Source organism: Lontra canadensis, unplaced genomic scaffold (assembly GCF_010015895.1).
Source record: "Lontra canadensis isolate GAN:19392208 unplaced genomic scaffold, GSC_riverotter_1.0 scaffold10, whole genome shotgun sequence".
Lineage (NCBI taxonomy): Eukaryota > Metazoa > Chordata > Mammalia > Carnivora > Mustelidae > Lontra > Lontra canadensis.
Genome location: NW_022631004.1, coordinates 6,208,050 through 6,225,199, shown reverse-complemented (window position 1 = coordinate 6,225,199; position 17,150 = coordinate 6,208,050). Strand labels below are relative to the sequence as shown.

The 17,150-nt window shown below is 33.9% G+C and overlaps 1 protein-coding gene across 3 annotated transcripts in view; it reads right to left on the bottom strand.

Annotated features, from left to right (window-relative positions):
* LRBA (LPS responsive beige-like anchor protein) overlaps nt 1-17,150 on the bottom strand; it is a 729,797-nt gene that overhangs the window by 607,460 nt on the left and 105,187 nt on the right. For all 3 annotated transcript variants that reach the window (XM_032855538.1, XM_032855540.1, XM_032855539.1), the window contains exons 10-14: nt 12,652-12,849; nt 12,315-12,448; nt 10,155-10,263; nt 9,465-9,617; nt 2,178-2,346 (exon numbers count right to left, since the gene is read on the bottom strand). In XM_032855538.1, the coding sequence (XP_032711429.1) occupies nt 2,178-2,346; nt 9,465-9,617; nt 10,155-10,263; nt 12,315-12,448; nt 12,652-12,849 (763 nt within the window). The remainder of the gene's footprint in view (nt 1-2,177; nt 2,347-9,464; nt 9,618-10,154; nt 10,264-12,314; nt 12,449-12,651; nt 12,850-17,150) is intronic.

The following is a 17,150-nucleotide window of genomic DNA, read 5'->3' as shown; positions in this document are numbered from 1 at the left end:
ATGTATATAAATATCAGATCACTATGTTGATATTAATATAATACTGTTTGTCAATTATTCTTCAATTTAAAGAGTTTTATGCCTCTAGAAAGACATTCAATCTCATATACAATAGTATATACTGTGCTCCAAATGTACAAAATGGGTTACTTTGAAATTACAATGAAGGGAGTTTATTTTTAAGATGAGTTTATATTTAGATGAGTTTATATTTAGATGAGTTCCAAAACATGAAAATGAGGCAATAAAATTTGTATTCAATAATAATATGCACTTATATTTTGTTTTAAAAGACTGAGAATGTTAGTACAGTAATAGAAGTTTACAAAAGAAAATCCAAACTTATATGTGAATTTAGTTAAAAAAAAAAAAAAGCTTCTGTCCCTTGTATAAGCTAATACAAACATTTTAAAAAGTACAGCTCAACACAGTTTGGTTCATTTAGAAACGAAACATTATGTTGACCGCCTCTGACATCTCCTCCCCTTCTTAAAAAAATATCTCTGGTCACACATGGCTCACATTAAAAATAATTTTCATGTCTCAAACAAAAAATTCCCAAGTAGAAAGCTTTTGAAACCAAACACCCATTGTTGTAAGATCCTAAAGTTAGGTACCTGTTTGCTTCATATTTTCTGCAATTTTCCCTCCACTAATCACTATTTACAGCTAGTTCTTAGACCACCAAAGCACAAGACCACCAAGACCTCAAATAGATCAATTAAAATAGGAAGAAAATTACTTAAAATTTGTTCCACATGACAATTCCTAGACAAAGAATCAGTTACAGAGCTATAATAGAATCACAAACTTTGTTCAGCTCTCTCACTTAAAGTATGAGACTTTCCCAAGGTCACTAATCAGTTATAAAATCAATGACAGAATACAAAACTAATATGCAGGACAGTACATGATATAACTACAGTACCATCAAACAGTCATTAGGAAATTATGACCTAGTTCTCTGCCACAACACCACCACCTTAAACAGCTCATTCAACTTCTGTGTGTTGTCATATATTTCTAAGTTACACATAGCTTATCCTCTGAGAAGCAGCAGATTTTGAAAAGGATAAAGATACATTGTATTAATATGAAAACTGTATTTATAAATCACTGAACAGCCAAAGCATTTAAGTACAATGACTCTCAGCATCTAATTCCTGATTTCAAAGCAGCCTTCAATTTTTACATCAGGGTACTGAACCCATTCTCACTCTGAGATCATGTATTTCAAAGATAGGAAGGGCTTCCATGCCCATGTATGGGCAATCAGAAAGATAGCTGCCACGTAAGACTATGCACATGATGCAATCAGAGCCAATGAGCAACAAAGAGACTTCCACTGGAAATGTTCAATACAGGCAGACACTCTTTTGCTAGACTTACAGTTGTAAGGATGTGAAGGCAGAGTGGCTGCTTGGTACTGTAAGGGAGAGAACACATGAAAAGAGACAACGTAGAAGATGGAGGGAGATAAACTGAGTCCAAGGGGCATATTCTGAACCCTTGCACTAAGTTCAACTGAAAATGCCAGTTTACATGAGCTGATTAACTCCCTTTTACAATAGCCGATCTAAAGCAGGTTTCATTTAAAATTAAAAGATCCACAATTTGTCAAAATTTTTATTTTGATACCTTCTATAAATTTCTGACATGATAAATGAATATTACCTCTCCAGTAATTTCCTGATTATACAGGAAAATAATTACTGAAATTTCATAGCCTCATTATATTATTTATTAGAAGTAGATATACCCCCTACTTCCGCAAGAAATCTGTTTCCCAAAAACCATGGATTTTCATTCTCATTATGATAATTAGCCTCAGCATCAATACCATATGTTAACATAGAACTTCTCATTTTCTATGCCTTAATAATATCCTAGTCATATCTGCTCTGCAAACAACTTACACCAGCAGAAGTAGCATTCTTCCATGAAAGTAGCAAGTTACCTCTCGCAAACCTCAATTCAGTACATACTATTAACATTAGAATAAAACATTAGAATAAATAAAACATTAGAATAAAATAAAATTTTGCCATGATGATATTCAGAAAAACTGCAGTAACATATAACATTATAAAATAAATTCATTATATTAATTTAATAATATATTAAAACAAAGAAAAGAAAAAAATCTATGACAAAATATATAAACAGGGATGATATACCTAATCCTTTAGGCGTGATACCACTTCGATCCTGAGGATTCACCGCCCAGTAGTAGTACTTCAGTGTATGCGTGATGAGAAGCACTGTTCCAACTCTCCGAATGGCATTATATATGTTGACTGTACCAATGAATTCCGTGGACAGGTAAGTATAGAGTGTCAACTGAACCTACAGAATCAAAATGAAGAACTTACATCAAAGAAGCAGCTTAGCATTTTGCCCCTGGTTCCAGTAATACTCTCAGGCTGCTTTACTTGGATCATACTTGTTCCAAAAAGTAAGATGCGAGCTTGATGGTAACATCCATGCTAAAAGATAACACGTACACACATATACACACAAAAGCACATATATTCCTTATAAAGCTAAACCAGGTAAATGCTACTTTTACAGTAACATTATAAACGAAATATCCCCTAATATACCAAGTTGTTACAGCACTGTTCCATGGAAATAACTATTTAATTCCTATTAGCAATCAGCAATTATCCATGAGCATATATAACGTCTTTACCGTAAGCTTACTAATCATACTATGCATAGTTGCTTTAAAAAGCTGGAAATTTTCTTCATTTTACAGAAAAGTAGAAGATAACAAAAAAAGAAAAAACAAAGAAAAAGTAGGAATAACTCAAAAAGAATAAAGGTAGAAGTCAAAAGAAAAAAAAAGTGTAAAGCCTACCTTAGGAGATGTTAGAAAAACCGAATTCTGTTGTAATAGCTCATTGATAGAAAGATTATAAGATTACAATCCCTCAACATGTTTATCAGTATTATCCTCTAATTAGAAAAGGATTCTACTGGGATGCCTGGGTTGCTCGGTTGGTAAAGTGTCTGCCTTCAGCTTAGGTCATGATTCCAGGGTTCTGGAATTGAGCCCCTCATCAGGCTCCTTGCTTGGCAGGGAGCCTACTTCTCCCTCTGTCTGCCACTCCCCCTGCTTGTGCTCTCTCTCTCTCTCTGACAAATAAGTAAATAAAATTAAAAAAAAAAATAGATCCTACTAGTCTTATTTCCAAATAAGTTATTTTAATAAATACATAAGAGTTTAGTAACTTCAAAATACAAGCTCTTAAAAGAAACAAAAGATTATAGGATTATAGATACTACTCTACCACCACACATTTCACACTAGTACAAAATTTCAGTGAAATTACAGCTTTAAAACTCACCAACTGCTATAATCTAGTACTGTAGCACAACAGCACAACATAATATAAGGATTGCTTTTGTTCTACTACTGTGTCAAAATCAAGAATTTTTTAATTCACTGCTAGTAGATATACTTTATAAGTGGAAAAATTTTAAGTAGGACATACATATTTACCCCCTAACCAAAGACCAAACAATTCCCAGTCATGTTTTTTTAAAGGTTTATTTATGTATTTGACAGACAGATTACAAGTAGGCAGAGAGTCAGGCAGAGAGAGAGAGGAGGAAGCAGGCTCCCCACTGAGCAGAGAGCCCGATGCGGGGCTCAATCCCAGGACCCTGGGATCATGACCTGAGCCAAAGGCAGAGGCTTTAACCCAATGAGCCACCCAGGCGCCCCTATTCCCAGTCATTTAAAAAGGAACATTTATGCTACCTTCCTAGACATGGACGGCATTTTCAGTTTCAACCCTGCAAGATATATCAGTGTTACCTGGTAATTTCGTTAGAGAGCACAAATTAGGTACCTATCTTCCAGATGCCCAAAAATAAACAAAGTTAAATGAATCGGAGAGTCAATTAGTAATCATATACAGTAAAAAGTGGCAGATTCTGAATCACTTAAAACTGAGGTTCAATTTTATGATCCTTATAGTTTAGAAAACTATATATATGGGGAATATCCCACTGTCTTGCAGAAAAATAGTATTATGTTGATGCAGCCAATGTTATTCAAATGGATAGGTCCAGTTTACTTATCATTGAGGCTATATAACACTTTTTTTCATGGCTCAAATTCTTTTTGAACCTATTTCAGTCATTTAGAAAATATTTATATCCACCTATGCTTAGTGATGTATCATAGAAATACAATGACATATACATTATCTCTCGATAGCTGAAATCCAGTTGAAAAGATAAAAAAACACATAAATTTAAGTAAAAAACCAATGTAATAAAGATGCCTATTGAAACACAAAGATTACTTAAGGAAATTCTTTTAAAAAACTGTCTAGAACTGGGGCACCTGGGTGACTCAGTCAGTTAAACGTCTGCCTTCAGCTTAGGTCATGATACCAGGGTCCTGGGATTGAGCCCTGCCTCATCAGGCTCCCTGATCAGTGGGAAGCCTGCTTCTCCCTCTCCCTCTGTCCTCCTCCCCACCCCCCAACTGTTTGTGATCTCTCTAATAAATAAATAAAATCTTTTTTTTTTTTAAAGGTCTAGAATTAACACATCTATAAAGGGGCACCTGGCTGCCTCAGTTGGTAGAGCATACAACTCTTGATCTCAGGGTTGTAAGCTCCAGCTCCACACTGGGTGTAGAGATCACTTAAAAGTAAAATAAGAAGAAAAGAAAGAAAGAAAGAAAGAAAGAAAGAAAGAAAGAAAGAAAGAAAGAAAGAAGAAAAGAAAGAAAGGAAAAGAAAAGAAAGAAAGGAAAGAAAGAAAGAAAGAGAGAAAAGTATGTATGTAATTAATTCCATGTAACTAATTGCAAAATATGTAATTAATTGCAAAATGAGTAGCAAAGAGTTATTAGAATCTATCAATCTGGAGGTCAGAGAAATTATTATAGGATAAGCTAAAATACTCAAAAAAGTCTGACTAATAAAATAGGTATTAAGGTAGACTTTGAAGATTAGCAGTAAGATAGGTAGAACAAACGTAGAAATTCAAACAGGGAAAATGGTAAATCACACAATAGGCTTCCCAAGATCTTATAAAATGCTCCATAATCCTGATTGTGCAACAGAATACCCTAAAAACATGTTTTAAAAATGCTGATGCCTGGGCCCTACCCCAGATCAAATAAAACACAATGTGGAGTAGAGGGTGTGGAATTGTTTTTTATTTAAAAAAAAAAAAAAAAAAAACAACACCTTCTCCCAACAGGTTCTATTGACAGCCAAGATTGAGAACCTCTGCTCTGGGTTTACATTTTCATACCTGCCTAGCCACTGAGGATAACTGAGAGTTTTTAAACTAGAAAGCTCAGAAAGGACATGATTGACATGAAAACTTAATGCTAGAAAAGGGACTACTTTATTGTGAAAACAATGGGAAATTATTGCACAATTTGAGGCTAAGAAATAATCTTATGAGAGTAATGTGTTAAAAACATAAGAATTGGGGCGCCTGGGTGGCTCAGTGGGTTAAGCCTCTGCCTTCAGCTCAGGTCATGATCTCGGGGTCCTGGGATCGAGCCCCACATCAGGCTCTCTGCTCAGCAGGGAGCCTGCTTCCTCCTCTCTCTCTTCCTGCCTCTCTGCATACTTGTGATCTCTATCTGTCAAATAAATAAATAAATAAAAATCTTTTAAACAAAAAAAAAAAATACATAAGAATTCTGGCCAAAAAGTGATAGTGATAAAAAATGAAAAACTGAAGAAAGTCAGTCTATTGAGAATGATACTGTAGTAAAAGAAAAATGAAAAGGCTCTAATATCAACATATTGAGATGAGTAAGAATGGTGATCTCAAGATTATTCATATGCTAACAATGAATAAATATTTACTCATTTACTCATTATACAATCCAATAACCATACAAGTTATGTGTGTTAACATTTGTCTTCTCCATTAGGCATTCTATAAGGGCAAGAATTAGATATGTTTGTTTACCACAGCATCCACAGTGCCCAACATAAAGCAGTTACTCAAAAAATGAAGGACTATTTTATACAAGAAATTTCGCCTCTCCTTTTAGGTCATTAAAAAGACAGTCTCTGGGCACCTGGGTGGCTCAGTGCGTTAAGCCTCTCCCTTTAGCTCAAGTCATGATCTCAGGGTCCTGGGATCGAGCCCAGCATTGGGCTCTCTGCTCATCAGGGAGCCTGCTTCCCCCTCTCTCTCTGCCTGCCTCTCTGCCTGCTTGTGATCGCTCTCTCTTTGAAATAAATAAATTTTTTTTAAATAAAAACATTAAAAAAAGAAAAAGACAGTCTCTGAGAAGATGAATGGATATTATACCAGCAGAGTAAACATCCTTTTCCAAAAGCAAAGGGTGATTCATACATACATACCTTCACCTTTCATAACCACAGGTGGAATTACCATGAAGCTAATGAAGCTTAAACTTTATGCTCACTCATCTGTACCCTAAACCTCATTTTGTATGCATCATGTTGTGGTTTTTTTTTTTAATTTTCTTAAAAATTACCTTCCTCCCTGTAACTGTGTAACACCCAAATCAAACAAACTTCGGAAAACAAACCATTTTAGAACTATATTTATAATACAATTAAAGTAGGGGTGCCTGAGTAGTTAAGTGTCTCCCTTCTGCTCAGGTCATGATCCCAGTCCTGGGATTGAGCCCTGCAGTCGGGCTCCCTGCTCAACAAGAAGCCTGCTTCTCCCTCTCCCCTCTCCTCCCCATGCTTGTGTTCCCTTTCTCATGGTCTCTAAATAAATAAATAAATAAAACCTTAAAAAAAAAAAAAACTCCATATAATACAATTAATAATACAATTAAAGTAGATATAATCCCTTATGGATACACAAAACAGTGTTTTTAAAACAAGAAAAGTTTCATATTAACAAATCAATTATAAATTCTAAAAACAAAATTAAAATTATTAACAAGGAGGAGGTAAGAAATAGAGTGTAATATCAGAAACCTAAGAAAATGATATAATGAATTTTAAAAATATTCCTCTACAACTAAGTATCTAATAAGAGGCTTTTTCACCACATCAAAAGAGATCCAAAGCCTTACAAATATGCTGCTCAGTAAAACAAAAAAAAAAGTGTCTAGTAAAAGGTTTAAAAAGTAACTTGAAATAATCCTTGAAAAGAAATAAGACTGAGGGTCATAGAAGAAAGAGAGGTCAAATTTGAACCCAGAGATAAAAAGGTATAACCTCCAGCTGCCTCCTTTGATTATTTCCAAATGGCAATCAGAGTCAGCAGCTGTTTTTCTCTTTAACATTTGAAAAGACCAACTGAAAATAAGATACTATGAGTCCAGAAGTAAAGAAAGTCTGCATTTTTTTCTGACAACTAAAATAAGTATGTATGATTCCAACCTAAACAATGATAAACACTCTAAGTGGATCACCAGGGAGAAAGGGAGAGAGGAAATTAATAGGTATGAAATGATACTTCTAACAAAAACTGTAGATAAGGCAGATACAATTATGCAATTTAACAAAAATTTGTTTCAAGTTCTCCTGAACACTACCACAATTAATATTCTTAGGGCAATTTAATACAACATTAGGACTTAACAAAAGTTTTATTTATATACTTTATCACAAACTATATTCACTTAGAATTGGTTTATTGTTACAGTACTAAGTTGTGTACAAATATAGTTGTATTTAATCATTTAAATTCATGTGAATTAAAATGATTAAAGAAGACCAGTATATCATGGAAGCCTTAAAACCAGGTGACATTTCAACTGTTCCTGCAGAATTAAACTCATGCATATGTATATATACATATGTACACATTGATATGTATGCATACTGGTAACAGAACAGAGCTAAAGTTGATAGGAAACATTGTATTTACATTGGAACTGTCCAACTTTGATTTATACTTAGTAAATCAAAGTATCTCTCAAAATTTTGATTTAAGAGAAGATAAAGACTATAGCTCTATTTTTTAAAAATACTGACATGTCTTGGAAAGTATATCCAGTGGAAACAGTCTCTTCAACAAATGGTGCTGGGGAAACTGGACAGCAGCATGCAAAGGAACAAAACAGCATTCTTACATCAGACACAAAAATAAACTCAAAATGGATTAAAGACCTAAATGTGAGACCTGAGATCATAAAATTCTGTAAGAGAACACAGGCAATAATTTCTCTGACTTGGCCATAGCAACATTTTTCTAGATATGTCTCCTGAGGCAAGGGAAACAAAAACAAAACTAAACCACTGGGACTACATCAAAATAAAAAGCTTCTGCACAGCAAAGGAAACAATCAACAAAACTAAAGGCAACCTAATGAGTGGGAAAAGATATTTGCAAATGTCCTACCTAATAAAGGGTTTATATATCCAAAATATATAAAGAATTTATACAGCACCCCCCCAAAAACAAACAATCCAATTAAAATTGGGCAGAAGAAATAAAAAGACAGTTCTCCAAAGAAGACATCCAAATGCCCAAAAGACACATGAAAAGATGCTTAACACCACTCACCATCAGGAAACTGCAAATCAAAACTCAGTGAGTTATCACCTCACACCTGTCAAATGGCTAAAATCAACAACACAAGAAGCAGGTGTCGGCAAGGATGTGAAAAAAAAGAAACTTCTTGCACCATTAGTGGGAATGCAAACTAGTGCAGCCTACGTGGAAAACACTACGGAGTTTCCTCAAAAAATTAAAAATAGAACCCTTCAATCCAGTAATCACACTACTGAATACTTACCAAAAAAATACAAAAACTCTAACTCAAGGGGCTTTATGCACCCCTATGTTTACAGAAGCATTATTTACAATAGTCAAATTATGGAAGCAGCCTAAGTGTCCACTGACAGATGAATGGATAAAGATGATGTGGTACATCTCTATGATGGAATATTATTCAGTCATTAAGAAGAATGAAATCTTGCCATTTGCAATGACATGGATGTACCTAGAGAGTATAATGCTAAGTTAAATAAGTCAATCAGAGAAAGGCAAATACCATATGATTTCACTCATACAGAATTTAAAGAAACAAACAACAAAAGAGAAAAAAGAGAAACCAAGCAACAGATCTTAACTACAGAACAAACTAATGGTTACCAGAGGAGAGGGGGAGTGAGGTGATGCATGAAATAGGTAGTAGGGATTAAGGAGTGCACTTGTCATGAGCACTGGGTAATGTACAGAATTGTTTAATCACTGTATTGTACACCTGAAACTAATATAACACTTTTTTTTAACCATACAGGAATTAAAATTTTAAAAAACAGCTCTACAGAAAAAAGGAAAGATACACTGATTTGCAAATATACCTAAAAAGAAAAAAAGTATGCTTATCAAAAAACACAACCTATTGAAATTTTACATGATAGCATGTGAAAGGATAAAAGAAAATCCTCATAATTATCACTCTTCTCAACTACAAGAACTTGGTGAAAATAGTAAAACAAAATCTATATACATAAATACATATGTATATATATTACCTTGGCTGGGGTATGAATCCATATAGCTGGGTTAAGAAGAATGTGATCACACAACTGTTTGAGTAGGGGCATCCCATTCTGCAGATTACTCAGATATTTTGAAAATGCAAGACAAAGTTCAAGTACTGCTCTGCTGACATGGGATTTGGAAGACTGCAAAAAAAAAAAAAAAAAAAAAAAAAAGTAGATCAAAGGTCACTACCAGGGCCCCTGGGTAGCTCAGTCAGTGAAGCATCTGACTCTTTATCTCCACGCAGGTCATGATCTCAGGGCTGTGAGACTGGGCCCCTCGTCCTGCTCGTCCTGCTCGGCACTGGGTGTGGAGCCTCCTTAAAATTCTTTCACTCTCTCAGTCTCTCTCTGCTCCCCCAACCCCACACCCTCCCTATTTAAAAAAAAAAAAAGTCACTACCAATACAAGGCAAGGAAAGAAAATTAAAGGCTGTCAATATCAGAAAAAAGTTGGCCCACAAACTATACTCAAAGTTAAAGACGCCATGAGACAAAATGCTACATTTCTCTAATAAAGCAATAGAGACAAGGTCAAAAAAACAAAAGGTTATTTTAATTTTGGTAATTTTATGTAACCAAGGAGACATACTTGCAGAAAAAAAATTCTCAACCATGTAGGAGACCAAATCCATGGCCTGAAAATGAAGACCAGAAAATGTAAAGTATTTCATACTCTACCTTCTCAAGACTGTATCCTATTACCAAGAAGCCCTTGCAGGCAAGCATCTGCTCCTGCATAGCAACTGAGTTCTTCAGCAACTCCAGGATGAAAGCCAGCAAAGTTGAACTAAAATAAGAAAAAAGGCAATCGTCCAAAAAAATACTTTTTTTTAAAGGTGGGGGACTTATTAGATAGAGTCTTTCTTTTATCTTAAAAAAAAAATGTTCTCTATTTCAAGGAAATTGAAGTTCTAATAAAATTTCCTCAACTTTATCTCTAAAATTTGAATGTAGAATTAGGACTTACCCAATTATTTATCCCATATACTTAATCACCAACCTATTAGTAAATGAATTACTTAGAAACAACAAGAGGAAACATGCATGAACTAGAGAAAAATTAGCAATGTCCAAAAACAAGTAATAAAACAGCTAACATAAGTATATGAAGTCCTAAAAGAATATATATAATTTAGATTAGCAAGTATATTCAATTTTAGACAGTTAGAGGCCAAACAGAGGGGAAGATACATAGAGCAAACACACTAGGGTAGAATCACTCAGAATGTGTTAGGGCTCCAGACTGGCCTGGTTTGAATGGAGTTCACGAAGGGGAAAATAAGTAAAATTGTACTTAACTGAAGTCCTCAAACACTAACTTAAGAATTTTGTACCTTATCCCGACAGGGAAGTCATAATTCAGTAGTCAATTGAAAAGACTTTTAAAACTGAATAGGGGCTACAGTCATGCTCCCATCCTCACAACTTCTAGAGATACTGAAAATGGAATGGAATAAGGTCAGCTGTTACCTCCTTCTCAAAGGCTCTAGATATCTCCACAAAAAAAGAGAGCCTGACTGGCAGCCAACCTCCTCCTCCACAAAAGTGCTTTTAAAATGTCAGCTATTCCAATAAAGATTTTGAAAAGTTTAAAAAACAAAAAACAAACAAACAAACAAAAAAAAAAATAGGAGATAACAAAGAAAAAATAACTAAGCTCTGTTACAAAGGTTTCAAACCCGAACGCACAAAAAATTTATGAAGTAGCAATATGTCAAGAATAATTTTAATTTTTTTAAATGCCCTAAGTAGGGGTGCCTAGGTGGCTCAGTGGGTTAAAGCCTCTGGCTTCAGCTCATGATCCCGGGGTCCTTGGAGCGAGCCCCACATCGGGCTCTCTGTTTAGCAGAGAGCCCACTTCCTGCCGTCTCTCTCTGCCTGTCTGTCTACTTGTGATCTCTGTCAAATAAATAAATAAACAAAAATCTTTTAAAAAAATAATAATAATTTAAATAAATAAATAAATGTCCTAAGTACTTGATTTGATAGCTCATTCCTTAGGGAAAATAAAAGAAGCTGGAGTGCCTGGCTGACTCAGCCAGTGGAGTGCGTGACTCTTGATCTCAGGGTGGTGAGTTTGAGCTCCACATTAGGTATAGAAATTACTTAACAATTTAAAAAAAGAAAGAGTTAAAAAAGTCATTTTGTTGCCTAAAAATAATTCCAAAAGAATTATTACATCATTAAATACATACACTGATAGTAGATATCAACTTATATATAAAAGCAGAAATGAGAGAATTCTAAAAAGAAAGAATGGAAAACTCATTTACTCAAATAATACATTAAACATAATTACTAGTCTCACAGAATAATAGTCTTGAAAAATTCATTTAGACACCCCTCAAGGTTCTATATTGTGTCCTCTTATGTCTCTACCTTTTTCAGAATCTATACTGTAAGAGAGAAGACAAATGTGTCCAATGTGCAATATAATTTTTAAAAAAATAACCAAAGCTCAGTTAATTATATGCAAAGATTAAAAATAAAAAGCTAAATCCCTATAATAAATCACTGCCATGTAATAATCTGAAATAACTTATCTTTTTAAATAGGAATGACAGAAAAAATGTATATATTTTTGCTAAATCATTATTTCCAAATTCATTCAAAAACAAGTTTATTATGTTTACAGCTTTCACATTTCCTACTGATAATTAGATTAATACTACTATTGATAGGAATTTGTAGTAACATTTATAGTTCACAAATTTCTTTAAATTATATTCTCTCTTTTAACCCTACAATAAATTTAAAAGGGAGAAAAAAATACTGTGTAGCTAACAATAATGAAAGTAACTCTCACATCAAATTAAAGAAAAAAATAAAGCCACTCACCATATAGTCACGTCAACCTCATCAGATAAATATTGCCTATAATCCAACTGTGCAAAAAGTGGAAACAGCACTTGTACTCCTCCAATTGAATGCATAGCACTTTGAATGGAATGTGTTAAAACTGCCTTCACATCCTTATGAAATAGAAGATACAGTAAAGATTCTAATGATTTCTTTTTCAAAATAATTAAAATAAAGCATAATAAGAATATACTATTACATTGCATATATTTAATAGAAGCTACCTAATACACCTCAATAATACACCAAATCCACCATGAAAAATATTCTTAAAAGATTATAGCTAAGAAAAAAAAAAAAAGATTATAGCTAGTACCTGGAGCATAAGTGCATGCGGTGAATGAACAAAAATTGAAGGATTGTCCTTAGGGGATGATTCAAGGCAGAGCTGGGCATCTGTAGCACGTGGATTGTATGTGAATGCAATGGCACTAGAAAGTTTGCCATCATACAATAAAAGTTTGTGATGCTCAGCAAGAAACAAATCACTTTCTGCTTTGAATTTAAATGTACCCTACAAATAAAAAGTAGAACAGTTAAGACAATATACCACAAAAAGAAAATCTAAATACAAATCACCACAGATAGAAAAATTTAAGGAACACATCTTTGATCATTTTCCTAATATCAAATAAGAATCCTGTTTGTTAATTCTAAAGTGCACTGTGTTCACTTTAAACATATAATGGAAATGAACTCAACTTGGTATTAAAACCTTACAATAAAAAAAAGCAAAACTTAGTGCCCTACAGCAGGTACTGTATCTTTTTTTTTTTTTTCCACTGTATTTTGTCTTTCTGGATTTTTTAAATTGTGCTTAACATGTTACACAAAATTTACCATCTTAAAGACTTGTAAGTTTACAGTACAGTAGTATTAACTATATGCATATTATTGTGCAACAAATCTCCACAACTTGTACATCATGCAAAACCGAAACTCAGTATTTACTGAACATCTCATATCTACCTCTCCCCATTCCCTGGGAACTACCATTCTACTTTCTGATTCTGTAAGTGTGACGATTTTTTATAATTCATATAAATGGACTCCTAGTATTTTTTTTAATTTGCTGATTTCATTTAACATAATGTCCTCAAGATTCATTGTGCTGCAGCATGTCAGAATTCCTTCTTTTTAAAGTGAATAGTAATCCAGTATACATATGTACCACATTTTAACCATTCATTTGTCCATGGACAATTAGGCTATCTTGGCCTAATTCAACTTGTGAATTCTGCTTTAATACTATAAAAAAATAAAATGTAAAACAGGGTAAGACTGTCTTTACTTTTCTGGCTTCCACATGAAACATTTAAAAAGCTTTTATTAAATATATCATTTTTCTAAATTTCTGCTTATATAAACTGTTAATAAATTCAGAAGCACTGATTTAATATTCAATTTTTTTTCATTTCACGAAAGCTAATTATAATGGGAATGTTAGCGTAACTGAAATACATGCTTTTAAACAAGTTAATAAATGGTTTTGAGGGGAAATGTCAGTTGGGCAACCTACAATAGCTAATCTATTTACCAACTTAATATATAGCTATATGATCTGGGAGATTATATAATGCATTTTCCAAAGGCAGAAACTGAGAAAGTCCAAAGAAATTAACTGACTTCTTTGAGACCACAAAGATAATTTGTGGCATGGTAAAGATCAGAAACTAGTTCAATTAAAAAAATAATTTAGTCTCCACTACTATTCAAAGAATAGTACCTCAACATTAGCAGGTACATTTTTTAAAAGGAATAGCACAACAAACATTTTTGCTATTTTGAGTGGAATTTAGAAATAAATCACCCCTACTAACAAATCTAAACTAAACTAAATCTACACAAAACTAAAACTAAGAATCTGACACTTTTCATGAATTGCTAACTTTATTGAAATAATATTCTTGTGTAAATACTATGACACAATTAAGATAAAAACAATATCCTTTCAAAATACTCAAAGCAACACATTACTTCATTAAACACTCAACATATGAAAGAAGCATTTAACCCTTGGTTTCTTTTGAAATATGTATTTTTTAATTCTTGAGGTACTTAATTGCACTGTTTAAAAGGTCACTCTGAGATTGCTGGTTTTCCATATCCCTGCTATCTTAACTTTGAGGAATTCTCTAAAACATGGATATTACACAGCAGATTTCAATAGTAATAAATAAATGAAGAAGTGATTCTATGATCATCAATTTCTCAACTCACATTATTTTTAAGATTTTATTTTTTATTTGAGAGAGAGAGGGAGAAGCAGACTGCCTGCTGAGCACGGAGCCAGATGAGGCAGGACTCCATCCCAGGACCCTGGGATCATGACCTGAGCTAAAGGCAGATGCTTAACCAACTGAGCCACCCAGGCCCCCTCACCTCAGATGATTTTTAGTATAGTTTTATCACTATCTAACCATTCATATATCAGCCAGAACTACTGATAAGATTTTTCAACTAGTACTAATATGAGCAGTTATTATTTTTTTTTAATACAGACTTTATATATTTATTTGGCAGAGAGAGAGCACAAGCAGGGGGTAGGGAGTGGTTAAGGAGAGAAGCAGACTCCCTTACCGAGCAGGGAGCTCAATGTGAGGCTCGATGTGAGGCTCAATGGACCTGAGCCAAAGGCAGACACTTAACTGAGTCACTCTGGCGCCCCTCAGCAGTTATTTCTACACATTTGCCAATAAGGCGCCTCTCTGGACCTCAGAATATTTCATGGGTAAGAATATAAACGATGACCAAGTGTGATTATCTCAGAACACAAGGGTGACTTAACAACATTTGAACAATCAATTTAAAGGCCAAAAATCATGATCATCCCAAAAGCAGCACAAACAGCATATGATAAAATCCAACAACTCCTCATGATGAAAACAGCCAACAAACCAGGAATAGAAGTGAACTTCCTCAAATTAACAAAGAACATCTGTGAAAAGCTAATAGCAAACACCACAATGATGGTCAAAAAAAAAAAAAAAATAGAATGGTTTTTCTCCTAAGATCAGTAAAAATACAGGGATGTCTGCTTTCAACATTTTTTCCTGTTTTTATTTTCTTTTTCAATTGGATTGTGGCAAAAACCCTTAACAGGAGACCTATCCTCTTAACAGATACTTAAGTATAAAATATAGTATTGTTATCTATAGGCACAATGTTGTACAGATCTCTAAAACATATTCATCTTGCATAACTGTAATTTTATACCTACTGATCAGAAATGCCCCCTTTTTTCTCTCCCCCAATCCTTGGCAGCCACCATTCTATTCGTTGTTTCTATGGGTTTGCTATTTTAGATCTCTCATATGAATGGAATCATGCAGTATTTGTCTTTCTATGACTGGTATATTTCACACAGCATGAAATCCTGAAGATGCTCTATAGTATAGGTTCTAGCCAGGGCTATTAGGCAAAGAAATAAAAGGCATCCAAAGACAATTACTGTAAGATCTCACTCATATGTGAAATTTAAGGAACAAAACAGAGATCATCGGGGAAGGAAGGGAAAAATAAAACAAGAAGAAATCAGAGAGGGAGACAAACCATAAGAGACTCTTACCCATAGGAAACAACCTGAGGGTTACTAGAGGGGAGCAGGGGGATGAGGTAAGAGGGTGATGGGCATTAAGGAGAACACGTGATGTAATGAGCACTGAGTATTAGGTAAAACTGATGAATCACTGACCTCTACCTCTGAAACTAATATATAATATGTTAATTGAATCTAAATAAAAATTAATAAATTTTTAAAAATATTATCCAAATGGAAAACACGATATGAGATAGAAACATGAATCTAACAAAGTGAAGTGTCCTAGAAACGGTAAATATAGAGGTAAATAAAAAAACATGACCCTGATCACTTATAATGTCTTTAAAATATAAAATGAAAAGTCAATGAATCAAAAAAAAAAAAAAGTATCACAGGAACTACAGTACATGAAAAAGTAAAACAATTAACAAAATAAAAGACAGGAGGAGGAATTGCAGGATTATGTTGGAAGGTACTTACAGTACAGTATCATTTGTTGGTAGATGATAATAAATGTATGTCAAAAAAATAATAAACCAAGTGCACCCAGGTGACTCAGTTGGTTAAGTGTATGCTTCCAGCTCAGATCATGATCCCTGCTTCTCTCTCTCCTTCTGCCCCTCTCCCCAGCATGTGCACACCCTCTCTCTCAAATAAATAAAATTCTAAAAAATAATAATAATAGGGACTAAGTGGCTCAGTCAGTTAAGCATCACCCTTCACCTCAGGTCATGGTCCCAGAATCCTGGGATCAAGTCCCACATCAAGCTCCCTGTTCAGCGGAGAGTCTGCTTCTCCCTCTGCCTGCCGTTCCCCGGGCTTGTATGTGCTCTCTTGGTTTCTCTCTCTCATAAATCAATAAATAAATACTTAAAAATAATAATAATAAACCAATAATAGAAATAAAATGAAATACTAAGTAATAGCAGTTAATTCAAATCAAAGCAGGAAAAAAGAGAAGAATCAAAGAACAGATGAGAGCAGTAGAACACAAATCACAAGACAGTAGATTTAAGACACACAGCATCTATACTTACACTGACTGTAAATTATGTAAACACTCCAGTTAAAAGGAAAGATTATCAGACTTGGTTTAAAAAAAAAAAAAAAAGGCAAAACACATTTTATAAAATTCAAAATCCACCTAATAATAATTCTCTGGAAACCAAAAATAGAAATTGCTCAAGTTGATAAAAGGCATCTATAAAATATTTATTATTGCTTTACCCCTAAAATCAGAAACAAGGCAAAAATGTCTACTTTCACCATTTCTA